The sequence below is a fragment of the Aegilops tauschii genome, chromosome 6 (genome assembly GCF_002575655.3).
Source record: "Aegilops tauschii subsp. strangulata cultivar AL8/78 chromosome 6, Aet v6.0, whole genome shotgun sequence".
NCBI classification, from domain to species: domain Eukaryota; kingdom Viridiplantae; phylum Streptophyta; class Magnoliopsida; order Poales; family Poaceae; genus Aegilops; species Aegilops tauschii.
Genome location: NC_053040.3, coordinates 10,562,014 through 10,575,089, shown reverse-complemented (window position 1 = coordinate 10,575,089; position 13,076 = coordinate 10,562,014). Strand labels below are relative to the sequence as shown.

Sequence of the window (13,076 nt, the reverse complement as noted above, 5' to 3'; positions counted from 1 at the left end):
GAAATGGACTTTTACGGGCTAAAGCATTTTTGGTTCATTTTATTTAGTCCTTGTGCTCTGTCTGCGAAGGTGCTCACTCTTCCCGGTTACCTTCAGCCATGGCAACAAATGTTAATTTATTGGAATCCATTTAATATACCAAGGAGTGGAGGAAGGTCGTTGAGCACTCGTTCCGGCGTCTCTCTCTCTCTCTCTCCTCTAACAGGCCCGGCAGCGAATCAATGGCCTGCCACAAAACAATTTGTTTAGTTTCCTTCGATGGGTGACACTGACAGGAGCATGGTGATGGGGCGAAATCACCATTACTTCCCCATCATCCACACCACTTTTCTTTATTGCCATTATCATGTCTAAATTTTATATATACGCCATGAATGACAAAAGAAAACGACTGGAAACCGCTGATCGATCACATGCCAAAAGATACGCTTACCAAAAGCTATCCTCTCTGAAATGGGCTGCTAACTGCCCATTTCTAAGCTCAGTACCGTAGGTAGCAGTAGCGCACAAGAAAAGAAAGAAACAACAACTACTCTTAGAAATGGCCGGCGAGGAGGAGGCGCAGGTGATGGAGTCCTGCTTCGTGACGCCGGCGGCGGACACGCCGACCAGAGCGATCCGGCTGTCGCCGTTCGACCTCATGCTAGCCAACAGAGGCTACACCCCACTAGTCCACTTCTACCGCCGACCAGAAACCGCCGGCGACGACTTCTTCGACGTGACAAGGTTGAAGACGGCGTTGGGCAAGGCCCTTGTGCCCTTCTACCCCCTGGCTGGCCGCTTGAGGGCTGGCGCTGATGGCAGGTTGGAGATCGACTGCAACGGCAAGGGCATGCTCTTCCTCGTGGCTCACTCTCGTCTCACCGTCGATGACTTTAGCGACTTCAAGCCATCATCGAAGCAGAGGAGGCTGTTTGTTCCCCACGCCAACCACTCGGACAGCCTCTTGTGGACTACCCAGGTCCGTTTGATTCTTAATTAGACCTTCTTTCTATCCAAATCAATTACTTAGTACACTACAATTAACAGTACTAACATGTACTATTAGCAATACGTACCACAAATCAATCCATATGTGTATGTAGGTGACATTCTTGAAGTGTGGTGGGGTGGTCTTAGGGTCGGCAATCCATCATGCTGCTATGGACGGATCTGTTGTATTCCACTTCTTCAGGACATGGTCAGCTTTCTCCAGAGACGGCGACCGGGCTATGGTGAACCTCCCCTGCCATGACCGCACTCGCTTGTCTGCGCGCGATCCACCCGTTGTTCATCCCGACGGACTTGCCGTTTTTAGCCCAAAGATAAACCTACCCCCGCAGCCAGGTCCAGTCGTCAACGAGGTTGTGGGCTTCACCCTTGCCAAGGACCAACTTTCCACTCTCAAGCACATATCTGGTGGCGATGGCGTGAGCACCTTCAGCGCCGTGAGCGCCCACCTATGGCAATGCATGTGTTTAGCCCGGAACCTACCCCCGGATGCTACGACACAGCTTATGTTCTCGGCCAACGTCCGCCGCATCATGAGGCCACCACTCCCAGACGGCTACTTCGGCAACGCGATAATAAACCTAAGTGTCGGCGACAAAGCGCATGCCATCGCCTCACGCGAGCTGAGCTACATCGCGCGGCGAATTAGAGACACCCACAGACGGGTGAACGACGAGCTAGTGCATTCGGCAATCGACTACCTGGAGCTAGCAAAGAGGGACGATGAGCGCCCGGCTACAGGCAATTTGCCGGTGACTGATATTAGAGTTGTCAGCTGGCTTGGCATGCCGTCGTACGATGCGGATTTCAGCTGGGGGAGGCCATTGGCTATGTTCCGTGCTGAACCAAACCGCGGAGGTTTTGTTCACCTGATTGACAGCGCACAGGGTGATGGCAGTGTGCGCATCATCATGTCTATAGAGGCTGCAATTCTCAGCGAGTTCAAGCGTTTGTTGTATGCCAAATTCAACATGTTGTATTCTAAGTTTTAACCTGCATGTACCAGATGTGTTCGAGTCATGGATGTTCGATGATTGTATCTTGTTACTCCCTCCGTCCGGACTTACTTGTTATAGAAATGGATAAAAATAGATGTATTTAGAACTAAAATATGTCTAGATACATCTATTTATACGACAATTATTCCCGGACGGAGGGAGTAGGTGTTTGTACACCGAGAAATAATCTTAAGCAGCTTACGCTAGGCTTATACAATTGAATTCAATCCTTCTGGTCTCAGCTTCAGAGTAGAGTAGTTGCTCATGGAATGCGCGATTTTGTTTAGTGCGATAATTACTGCAAATGCAATGGTTTACGCTCAAGCTAGCTTTATTTATTTTTAGGCCCTGTGCTCTGTCTGTGGTGGTGCTCACTCTGCCCGGTCACTTTCAGCCATGGCAGCGAAAGTTAATTGATTTGAATCCATCTATATACTGGGATGGGAGGAAGCTTGCTGAGCTCGGCGTGGGAGTAATTCTTAGTTGTAACAATGTAAGTAATGTGACGCTGTGATTCTGCACGCAGGTCCAGATGTTCCCAGATGTGAACAAGAAATCGTTTAAAATAACCGAAATTTTTAAAAAATTAAGATTTTTTTTGTGGTGCAAGATGATCAAATGCGTTATGCCCATGCCGAATTTGGTGGAGTTTGGATATTCGAGGAGCTCATGGCATAAAGAATTTTCGGGCCTGTGAGAAAGTTTGAAAAAGCGCACCGTTCGTAGCTGATTTTGTCTGTTTTGGCGCAAGCTCCATGAATGTCATTTACTCATGAATTTTTGCACACACCTGGTGCATTGAAGCATCTTGCACATAAAATGGAATCAGATGTTTTGAACTTTGTTTACTATTTGTTTTGATTTTACGGTTCCCTAGGTGTAGATGAGCTTGAGCTCCGAACAGCTCTGAACTGAATTATCTAAATTAATGTGGTTTCTATTCAAGTATCATATGGATTAGAATTTGATACTTGTTCTGAAACAAGAAATAGAAATAGATACTGCTGGCAGAAACTATAGAATTTGCTCCTAGTCTTTATGTCAGGTTGGACCTAGCCCCCTTTGGATGTGGACCCTGATGACCATGTCACCATTTACTCAAGTACTCCTAGGGAACCGTGCTAGCGAAGCTTAATAAATTTTCTGTGATTATTTTATTTTAACCAATCAAGACCATAATCTAGATGCTTTCGTTGGATCTGCTGTTTCCCCTTATCATAATAATCTTTTTTTAAGTGCTTGCTGAGGCAAAGGTGGGAGCTCCGCCACATCATATAAGAAGAAGAGAGTTGACCGGTTAATTTAGGAAAAAACGGGCGAACAGGGGTGAAAACCGAAATACAAACACTAAAGACAAAAATAAATTAAAGGTTGGGGTAGGGTTTAGACCACTGAAAAAATAGCATGCTATAGTGTGTAGAGAATTGTCTCGCTAAATTGGTCGGTGTAAAATGTCTGGCTAATAGCACGCTAATAGAATATTTCCAGGGACAGCGCTATTTTGTATAGCACACTATTTTTTTCTTGGTTTGGACATACACACACATAAACATCAGCGAACATCGTTTGAGCCAGACAAGAGTGCCGAGGCCCAAAACCGTAAGGCACGATTTTTGTGCAAAACCACTGACTGATCAAACCAACAGATGGAGATGGGCCACCAAACCATGACCCATCAATAGGAGACAGCAGCATGCAAGGTATCAATGTATCATACAGCTGTAGGTAAGACTAGCCACAATGGATAGTAACATAGAGTAGTAACATGCTCATGTTACTACTCTATGTTACTACCTCTATAGTGGGAAGTAACATATGTGTGATAACATGCAACATTTCATTTATTAGACTATAGACTCATCTTGTCTTGATATGTGTGATGTTACTCATACTAGTAGTAACTAGTTATGTTACCATATGGCTCTCTTTCTTCATTTATTGCTTGCCACATCATCTATTTTATCTAGATATGTGTGATGTTACTATCTATGTTACTCCCATTGTGGGTGGTCTAAAGAAAGAAAACAACCAGATCTGCTATCGCCATGAATATCTCCATCAACTACTTTTGTCTACCTTTGATCTGGTCTGGTTCGTATCAATTAATATCTATGTGTACTGTACCGTCAGGGCAGTGCGGTGGCCGCGGGTGGCGGAGTAGCAAGAAGGAACCCCAGTAGGAACCCTAGTAGCAAAAGAAGAAAGAAAAAATAAATATAACTGGGTATAAAGTAGCATATAAGTTTTACATAATGAAACTGAGGAGAGTTGGGTAGGGTATAGGATTTATTCATTGTCTGCATACTTGGACAAGGTCCAGCAATACTCCTGGAGAAATTAAGCACTTTGGTCTGACAACCCATCAGTTAAGTAAGCCAGGAACTTGAATGAAACAGTTTTTTTTCTCAAACATGCCTAGAAGAATGTCATCTTCATTGAGAAAAAAATCATTAAGACAACATAATGACTAATATTTTTACAAAGATCTACCAACAAAGATGCCAAAATAAAAAGAAAGGTAAAAAAATGATATCCCAATTCAACTAAAAGAATGGCTAACGTAGAAGCGACAGGAGAAACTTTTAGCAATTTGATATCTGCACAAACTACTGCCATAGCACTCAACCTTATCGGCAATAACACAATCAGCTGACTGGCAAAAAACACATGTGAATCAAAAAGGAAAAATCACATCATCACCAGCACGTGGAATGATTGTTCTTCTTCTGCTTTCATGATTGTGCATTCTATATTCCATCACAAATTCAAGAAATGAGCATAAATGTTGGAAAACAATTTAGAAGTTTCACTCACCATCTTTCAACTGTGCTAGCAAAGCTATTGCATGCATTAGCACAAACAAATATGGGGCACATACACCAATCCTGTACATTTTCCATAGAAGTAATAGAAATTTCTTCCGCTTGTAGAAACTAACATAAACAGGCTTGGAGAGTAACTGAAACTTCCATTTAATATCTACGGTTGCAACGAGAACTGACAAGGGCTTCTTGTAGGCTGGATATGGCTTTGTCGTACTTCAGAAAACCCATAAACCAGAGCTCATGCCCTTCAACCGACACAATCTGAATATACTTTTCAGAAGAATTTAATGTGCTCACTGAAGACTTAGCTGTTCTTAGCCGACGAAGAGGAATGGTCACCTGTTTTTTTTTGTAACGAAAAACTTATACGTTAAAGATGTATTAGCACAGCAATTAATATATAAACTGGTTGGAGCTAGCATTGTTGAAACAAACAAGCATCAGCTCCTAAGCACTATTACCTCTGAACCAAACACTTTTGACATTTCATACATTTCATGAAATACAAAAATAAAACAGTCCTCAGTTACTTCTAATAACAGACAAGGTATAAGTTGATTAAGTGAAGCGACAACGAGCACACCTTATGTCATAACCTACAGATAAATGTTACAAGGAAGTGAATAAGCTTTACCGTGTAGTAACTCCATTTAGTGTCATTTTCAACTTTGTAAGAAAGAGGATTGTCACTGCAGAATGCCATTTTAGCTGTAGAAATGTACATAACTCCCATGAGAGGACCAGCAGATGTTGATAGACAGCACACATGAGATATTTTCAGCTGCTCATCTGGAAGAATCTTGAAAGTCTGTTTAAATACTTTTTCACAGCCACCTTCCACTAAGACTGTAGTTCCTCGAGCAAGCCATCGCCTAGCAGCTTCAATAAAACTAGGTCCTGTCAACCAATTGACAAAGAAATTAACATAAATAATTATGCGGCACAAATGCCACTCAACTAAAGATATTTCAGTGTTCTACCATAATATTTTTGCCAATCTATAGAAGATAGCGAGTTGTGCTGGTTAAATACAGTAAATCAATAAATGCATGCTAGTCTACTCAATTTTGCTAAGCATTTGATCAATTACCTAGCTTGCAGAGTCTAAACAGAGAGCATACACCATTTCTCAAAACGAATGGCAGTGACTAGCTTGCACGCACTAAAACAAGATGAATGGGAGCGCAAATGAGAGAGATCTCACTGGAATAAAGCTAGAATAGAACGGGTGCGTGGAAGGCAGTAAATACGGATGACATATCATCTAGGGCATCAACACAAACACATGGCCGGCGTTGGAGGGAAGCAAATCCCACAGCAGGGAACTTCGTCTGTTTTTTTTTTAGAAAAGGAGGGAACTTCGTCTGTGCTGATGAACAATCCAAAATCAAGCAAGCCGTAAACAGGAGAGGACACCTCACCGATCTAGCTAGGCCATGCTGGTGTGCTGCTGGTTTAATGTGCTGCACGCCCACGTCCCGTCGCCGCTGCCTCCTGGTGATGAACCCACTGATACAGAGTAGCTGCGAGAAGTCACGGGAGAATGACGCGAAGGACAAACCAAACAAGAGCAGGGTGTAGCGCAGCCAAAGACCTCACAACGGCGCTCGCAATCTCTTGGTAAAAGCTGTGGCTTTGCACCGAGCCAAGCGGTTCGCGCCAGTGGTGGTGAGAGGTAGGGTGTGGCAGTGGGGATGAAATCCTAAGTTTCTTTAATTGAGGGAGAGAGGAACTATTAAAATTGACATGCCAATTAGAAAGGATTATAAAAATTCCTTATTACCTGTAGAATTTCCGACCTTGGACTGGTGGTAAGCTTCTTTAATTGTCCTAAGTTTGTTCGCTACTTCAGCCATTTCTGGACGCATTTTGTCCTCCATTTTCAAGCATTCAGCAGCTAGTTTTGTGACATCTTCAAGAAATTTCACGTTCTTTTTATCATTCGCAATTTCCTGGTCAAACATTTGCCTCACATGTTTCTCATTTCTAAGGGCTTCATCAAAACTTTGAGCAAGGATGATATCCCCGTCCACGGCTTTCTTTCTGGTGATGATTTCCAGCAAAACGACTCCAAAACTGTATACATCACTCTTCGGAGTTAGAATCCCACTCCGACAGAACAAAGGGTCCATGTAACCTATGCAACCAACGACATATCTGGTATGATGAGTCGCATCAGCAGCAAGCAATCTTGCTATCCCAAAATCAGATATCTTTGGCCGAAGATTTACATCTAGCAATATGTTAGCGGGTTTGATGTCACCATGAAGAACAGGACTATACATTGAATGCATGCAAGATAATACTTCAGCTGACTCAATGGCGATGTCCAAACGTTTGTCCAAAGGAAAGGGTACAGAACATTTAGCATTGCTGCAGTGAAGGATGTTGTAGAGGTTGCCATTGTGTACAAACTCCATAACAATTGCAAGAGCATTTTCCTCTATGCAGCAACCAAACAGTCTGACAATATTCTTGTGATTTATCTGGGAATGCACTATCACCTCTTTGGCAAACTCTTTTTTCTTGGTTCCATTCTTGTATATCTTTACTGCAACTGGACAAAGACCATCTAATCTTCCTTTGTAAACCTTACCAAATCCCCCTTCTCCCAGCACGGTGCTATACCCACTGGTGATATCGTCTATCTCTTTTCGAGTGAAAGATCTTAGATTACAGTTGTTATCCACTCTTTCAAGCATCACATGTCCATTGGCATGAAGGAAATCCGTAACATTGCTCCCTTGGTAATCCATTTGCAAACTGCAAATTAAGATCAAAAGTTGTAAAACGAGGAGAGGTGTGGCTTCCCTGCGTACATCAGAATGTCAACTAATATCGGTGTGCTTCCTTCAAACTAATTCTTACTTTGTTTAATCGGGGTGAGTTTTGACCTCTCCAACTAAAGACATCAGCCGCAGATTGGCTTAACTTTGATTGACTGCAAGTAGGTTCATTTGCTACCTCTGCCTCCCATCTCCAGATCCCATCCTCCCCCACCCCCCCCCCCCCCCCCCCCCGCGCAGGAGGCCGAGGGGCCCCAACCTTAGCCGCGGGGCTATCCCCATCCCATCCCTCCCCTCCGTCGCTGCTGGAGGAAGCCGGCGGGCTAAACCCGGGCGGCTGACGGCGATGGCGGGGGAGCCTCTCCTCCTCGCGCGCGAGGGTGGCGCCGACGCGGGGCACCGGGGCGAGCGGAAGTGCGCCCCCAGATCCGAGTGTCCGCGGCAGTGGCTCGCTCCTGGCGGCAAGCGGCGGCAGATGACTAGTGGTGGAGCTGCTACATCTGGCCACGATGCTGCGGCACCTCTGATTGGCGGCGGCATGGAGGGCTTTGGTGGGTTGATCTGCCGCGGGCGTGGTTGGCCCTTCAGTCAGATTTGATCTGGCTAGAGTGGCTTGCTCGCTCTGCAGCTGCGGAGATCGGTGGTGGTCCGTGCGCACGATGCGAGACGGAGGTTCGTCGAGTGGATCCGGGTGAAAACCTCGTTCTCGGCTTGTTGCCAAGACCGGTGATGGCGGCACTTTTTTTGTCCTTACCTTCTTGAAGGAATTGCCGTGGAGAAGCTCCAGACTTCTATCCGCTACCTCTGGGGGAAACCCTAGATCAGTAGATCGGATGACGGCGGCTCTCTGGTGTCGTTTCACTCTTGGGGACGTCATTCTTGGAGGTGTACACAGGCTCGAGGGATCAGTGGACGGCTTCTTTGGTGGAGCAGTGCTTCATCTTACTCATTGATGGCAGCGGATCTCGGCGGTGTGGCGTAGTGCAGACTCGGTGTCCGATATGCGGAGATGGACTCGCACAGGAGGAGGACGCTACCTGGCGTCATGGTGACGTCGATGACGGAGAGGCCTGACAAGGGCGGTGTATTAGTTCCTGCTCTGAAAATGGACTGGTGGAACACATGAGAGTGTGTCGGACCGATTTGTACCCCAAACCAAGTATGTGGCTCGGTTGGGGCCTCCGGCTTTAGATGTTAGGCTTTGGTGCGATGTCTGTTTGGTATTAGGCTCGGACTATCGGCACCCCTTCATCAAGTGGTTAGGAATAGCGACAGTTGTTGCTAAGATGGTGGCTTCGGACAAACTGATGTACTACTTTGTAAGGTCTTTGTGAATAATTAATAAAATGACTGCATGCATCGCTCAGATGCAGAGGCCGGGGTAAGCCTCCTTTTCAAAAAAAAGGTTCATTTTACAAAAAGAGAGTGCAAAATATACTCTGGATATAGTCCATACAGAAAATATTGATACCAATGAAATCTGCATATCCTAACAAGTAGGACCCAGTATGAGTGCTAAGCTTGATGCAAGAACACATAAATGTTCCTGATTCCGGAAGCCATACCCCTCGAAACATACTTATTATCCTACTAGTCTACAAGGCAAGATTCATTCTAAGTATCCCCAAAATACTTTGTGCAGAACCATGGTGAAAAACAGCTACGGAAAACAAAGATACAGTACATGATAATCCCATGAAACTGAATATGTCATTAGTCAAGCTCAAGCAGGGGTTACCTGTTAATTCCTTCCTCCGTAGTATGCGGCGCGTGGTTTTCTCACAGCCTGCGATTGACAGGCTAGCTCTGCTTATCGGAGCGTAGATGGTTCTTCCGCTCTATGCCTATCACTCATTTGTTTGCAATGCAGGTCCGGAGGACAAGGCGGAGAGTCCAACAAAGAGGAATAGCACAACAGGGTGTGACGACTTGGTCGGCAGCGGCCGGCTCAGGCCAGCAGAGTTTTTTTAATCGACCAGAGATTGCTTATCTATGTGCCCCCGGCACACGCCGGCGACGAGCTCTCAGCTGGATAGCATTCAAGGGAAAAAGCATCCTCCTACTTGGACAGCAGCTTTCAGATTGGCAATCCCTTGGGAACAAGCATCGAACGAGAGATCTTCTAACGGATCCAAAAATACCCCCACTCACCGCGATGTGGCGAAGAGGAGAATCAGTTCATCCCGGAATGGATTTTGCTCAAAAAAAAAAAGGAAAAATAAATCCAGGAATGATGGCGGCAAATCCAGACCCTCAAACACCCACGAACAGTGACCTATCACATCTCAAATTTGCTCATTTGCAACAGGATACCTCATTTTTTTAAACCTTAAATCCATACCAAGCAAACGAGGAACATACTACATAGAACAAATAACCTATACTACCCTAGTCCTCACCGGAGATGTCCACTATCTCCATGCCAGGCTCCGGATACATGGGCGGCAGCCGCAACTGTGCCTGCTCCGCAACGGCCTCCGCCTCCATGCCAAATTCGGTGAAAAGCGCGTCAGTCGCCACCCGTTCCTGCCAGATGAACTGTCGGTTGGCCTCGACATAGGCCTCATCCTGGATGGGCTCCAAAATGGCCTGCTGCTCCGCCACTTAGGAAATCGCGAACTCTGTCTCCGCGTCTTCCATGCCGAAGCTTACAGCCGGCGCTAACTCATCCTTCGGCTGCTCCACCTCGTCCTCCTCCGGATCCGCCACCTTCATTGGAACCGACTGCTACTGTTGCTCTTCCTCCTTCATCTTCGGCGAGTCCGTAGGTAGGCTAGCTGCGATACAGGCGGGGCGCCTTGCCTGGATTTTCTCCTCGGTATGGAAGCGGCGCTTCAACGTTACCATAGCATAGGTGGTCTTCTTCTGCCGGGCTATGTCGGACGGCGAGGGAAGAGGGAGGTGGAGATGGAGAGCAACGTGCTCTAGTTAGCGGCACGAAGATGGAGGAAGAGGTTGTGGCTAGGGTCGGGGTGCCGACCGGCTTAAATAGCCGTACTTTGGCCTCGGGCGGTGAGCCAGAGCGGCGGCACGCGGCCATCACACCCCCGCCGGAGTAGACGCCCGTCGGGCTGTTGGGTGTTTCTGGGTGATTCCGTGTGAGACCCGGCCGTCGGTCCGACATGGCGGACGCGACTCGGCCTCCCCATATCCGCCCATATTTAGCCTGAATATGAGGGGTGCCGATCAGCTCGGGCGTTTGAGGCGCCCGGCTATAGATGCTCTTACGTGGCATCGGCTCCACTCCTGGCTCCCTTCTCTCTTCCACCTCAGGCTCTCCTCTTAATCCATGTTCTTGCCGTTGCTGTTGTATCTTAAGTAGCTACCAGTCCATGTAATCCTCTCTAGTTTGATGTGCAACGGAACCACCTTAACCATGTATAAGCTCCTCTCCTGATCCTCTTTTCCTTGCTGCCCCTATACGTACTGTAATCCAACATCCAGATGAGCTTGTAATTCCTCTGATTAAGTGAACTACCAGCAGGATGTTAACACAACTGCAACAACATTTCGGTTGTTTCTTGATGACAGATAGTAGTAGCGGCAGTGCACTAGAGAGAGATGCGCCCTAAATAATCTGGCAATCGAGAAACAATTAAGAGATATACATGGAAAATGGATGGATTCAAAACGAAGGGATGCACTCCCAAGTAGGACCAGGCATATACATAATGCAGCCACGCCGTCGCAAGCTGCAACCGAAATGGAGGCATATTATAGCCATCGTCTCTCCCTCCAGAAAGAAGAGAAGAGAAGCACATCATGCATTCAACACCGCGTGCATGGTTGGGAATTGGGAAATTTCATGATGTTGTACGCTTTGCTATATACTGTACTAGTACAATCTATGCCACAGACACGCATGGAAAATTACACTACAACATCTTTGAATTCATGATTCCGTCTTCCCACATCACATGCATGCCTCACACTCTAGATGCTTCAGCAGCGCCGGAAATATTGCTTGAGCTGCTGATCAGCAACGCTCCAGAGCCTTGATGACGATGCTCATTTTTGGCCGGAAGTGCGGCTCGTACTGTACACACAGCGCGGCCATTGCAGCCATCTGCTTGCCAGAGTGTTTCAATAATCACAATACAATTGTTAGTTTCTTTTTTAGAATGGTGCAGTGAGAATTGCAACAACAAAAAAACGGAGAATACAACTTTCTCTCTTGTTCCCACGACCAGGCAGGGGCAGACCCAGCAGGTGTTCACTAGTAGAAAAAGAGGCTTCCATACGCCCCCATTAGTCCCCAAAACAATCGAACCGCGACAAAAGGGGCCTTTAGTCGCGGTTCGGGAGGAGACCCGCGACCAACTATCTGGGCCCAGCGCGCTCGGTCGACAACTGGCGGACGGGAGAGGCTTTAGTCCCGGTTGGCCTGGCCAACCGGGACTAAAGGTCCCCGAAGGCCTTCAGTCGCGGTTGGCCAGGCCAACCGGGGCTAAAGGCCCATCCAGCTGGCGGACGGGAGGGGCTCCTTTAGTCGCGGTTGGCCAGGCCAACCGGGACTAAAGGCCCATCCCTATATATAGGACTCAGCTCACTTCACTTCACTCAGCTCACTTCACAATTTTCAGAAGGGGGTGGTGGGTTTGCTTTTGGTTCCTCCTATGCACACAAGGTGTTCGATGAAATGCCCGAGAGCCTGAAACAAACATGATATGAAGTGTCCGAGCCACACTTGAGCTTTCTCATTTATTTTTCCTCCGCGATCGCGGTTAGCAACTTGAACATTTCATGTGTCATTGATAAAATATGCATGTGTGTAGTTCATTGTTTAATTTGTATTATTTTTAGCTAGTTAGTTTAACAAATGCATGATGGTTAATTATATACTTTATATAATAATAATGCAGATGAATCGGCAATGGATGTACGGTCCCCGACTCTCCGGCGAGTTCACTACGGGTTTGAAAGATTTCCTCGTAGTGGCAAATGCGAACAAGCAGCGAGGTTTTATTATCTGTCCATGTGCTGTCTGTAAGAATCAGAAGGGTTACTCCTCCTCAAGAGAGGTTCACATGCACCTGCTTCGGCGCGGTTTCATGCGAAGCTATAATTGTTGGACCAAGCATGGAGAAAGAGGGGTTAGAATGGAAGAAGATGAAGAAGGGGATGATATCGATGACAACTATCATGATCATTTCGGTGATACTTTCATGGAGGATGATGCTGAAGGTGGGGAAGGGTTAGGTGAAGGTGAAGAAGAGGCACATGATGAGCCCGCTGATGATCTTGGTCGGACCATTGCTGATGCACGGAGACGCTGCGAAACTGACAAGGATAGGGAGAATTTGGATCGCATGTTAGAGGATCACAAAAAGTCGTTGTATCCAGGATGCGATAATAGTCTGAAAAAGCTAGGCTGCACACTGGATTTGCTAAAATGGAAGGCACAGGAAGGTGTAGGTGACTCATCATTTGAAAATTTGCTGAAAATGTTGAAGAATATGTTTCCGAAGAATAACGAG

At 46.4% G+C, this 13,076-nt stretch overlaps 2 protein-coding genes across 2 annotated transcripts; one reads left to right on the top strand and one right to left on the bottom strand.

The window, feature by feature from the left end:
• Positions 1-456: 456 nt before the first annotated feature.
• LOC109783087 (putrescine hydroxycinnamoyltransferase 1) lies at positions 457-2,217 on the top strand. The gene is made up of 2 exons (XM_020341693.4): positions 457-961; positions 1,086-2,217. Exons 1-2 carry the CDS (start codon positions 542-544, stop codon positions 1,980-1,982), a joined length of 1,317 nt encoding a protein of 438 aa, XP_020197282.1. The 5' UTR covers positions 457-541; the 3' UTR covers positions 1,983-2,217.
• Positions 2,218-6,489: 4,272 nt separating this feature from the next.
• On the bottom strand, positions 6,490-7,584 carry LOC109767482 (wall-associated receptor kinase 1-like). Its single transcript, XM_040391609.2, has one exon. The coding sequence runs from the start codon at positions 7,567-7,569 to the stop codon at positions 6,577-6,579; it is 993 nt and encodes a 330-aa protein (XP_040247543.2). The 5' UTR covers positions 7,570-7,584; the 3' UTR covers positions 6,490-6,576.
• Between the last annotated feature and the right edge of the window lie 5,492 nt (positions 7,585-13,076).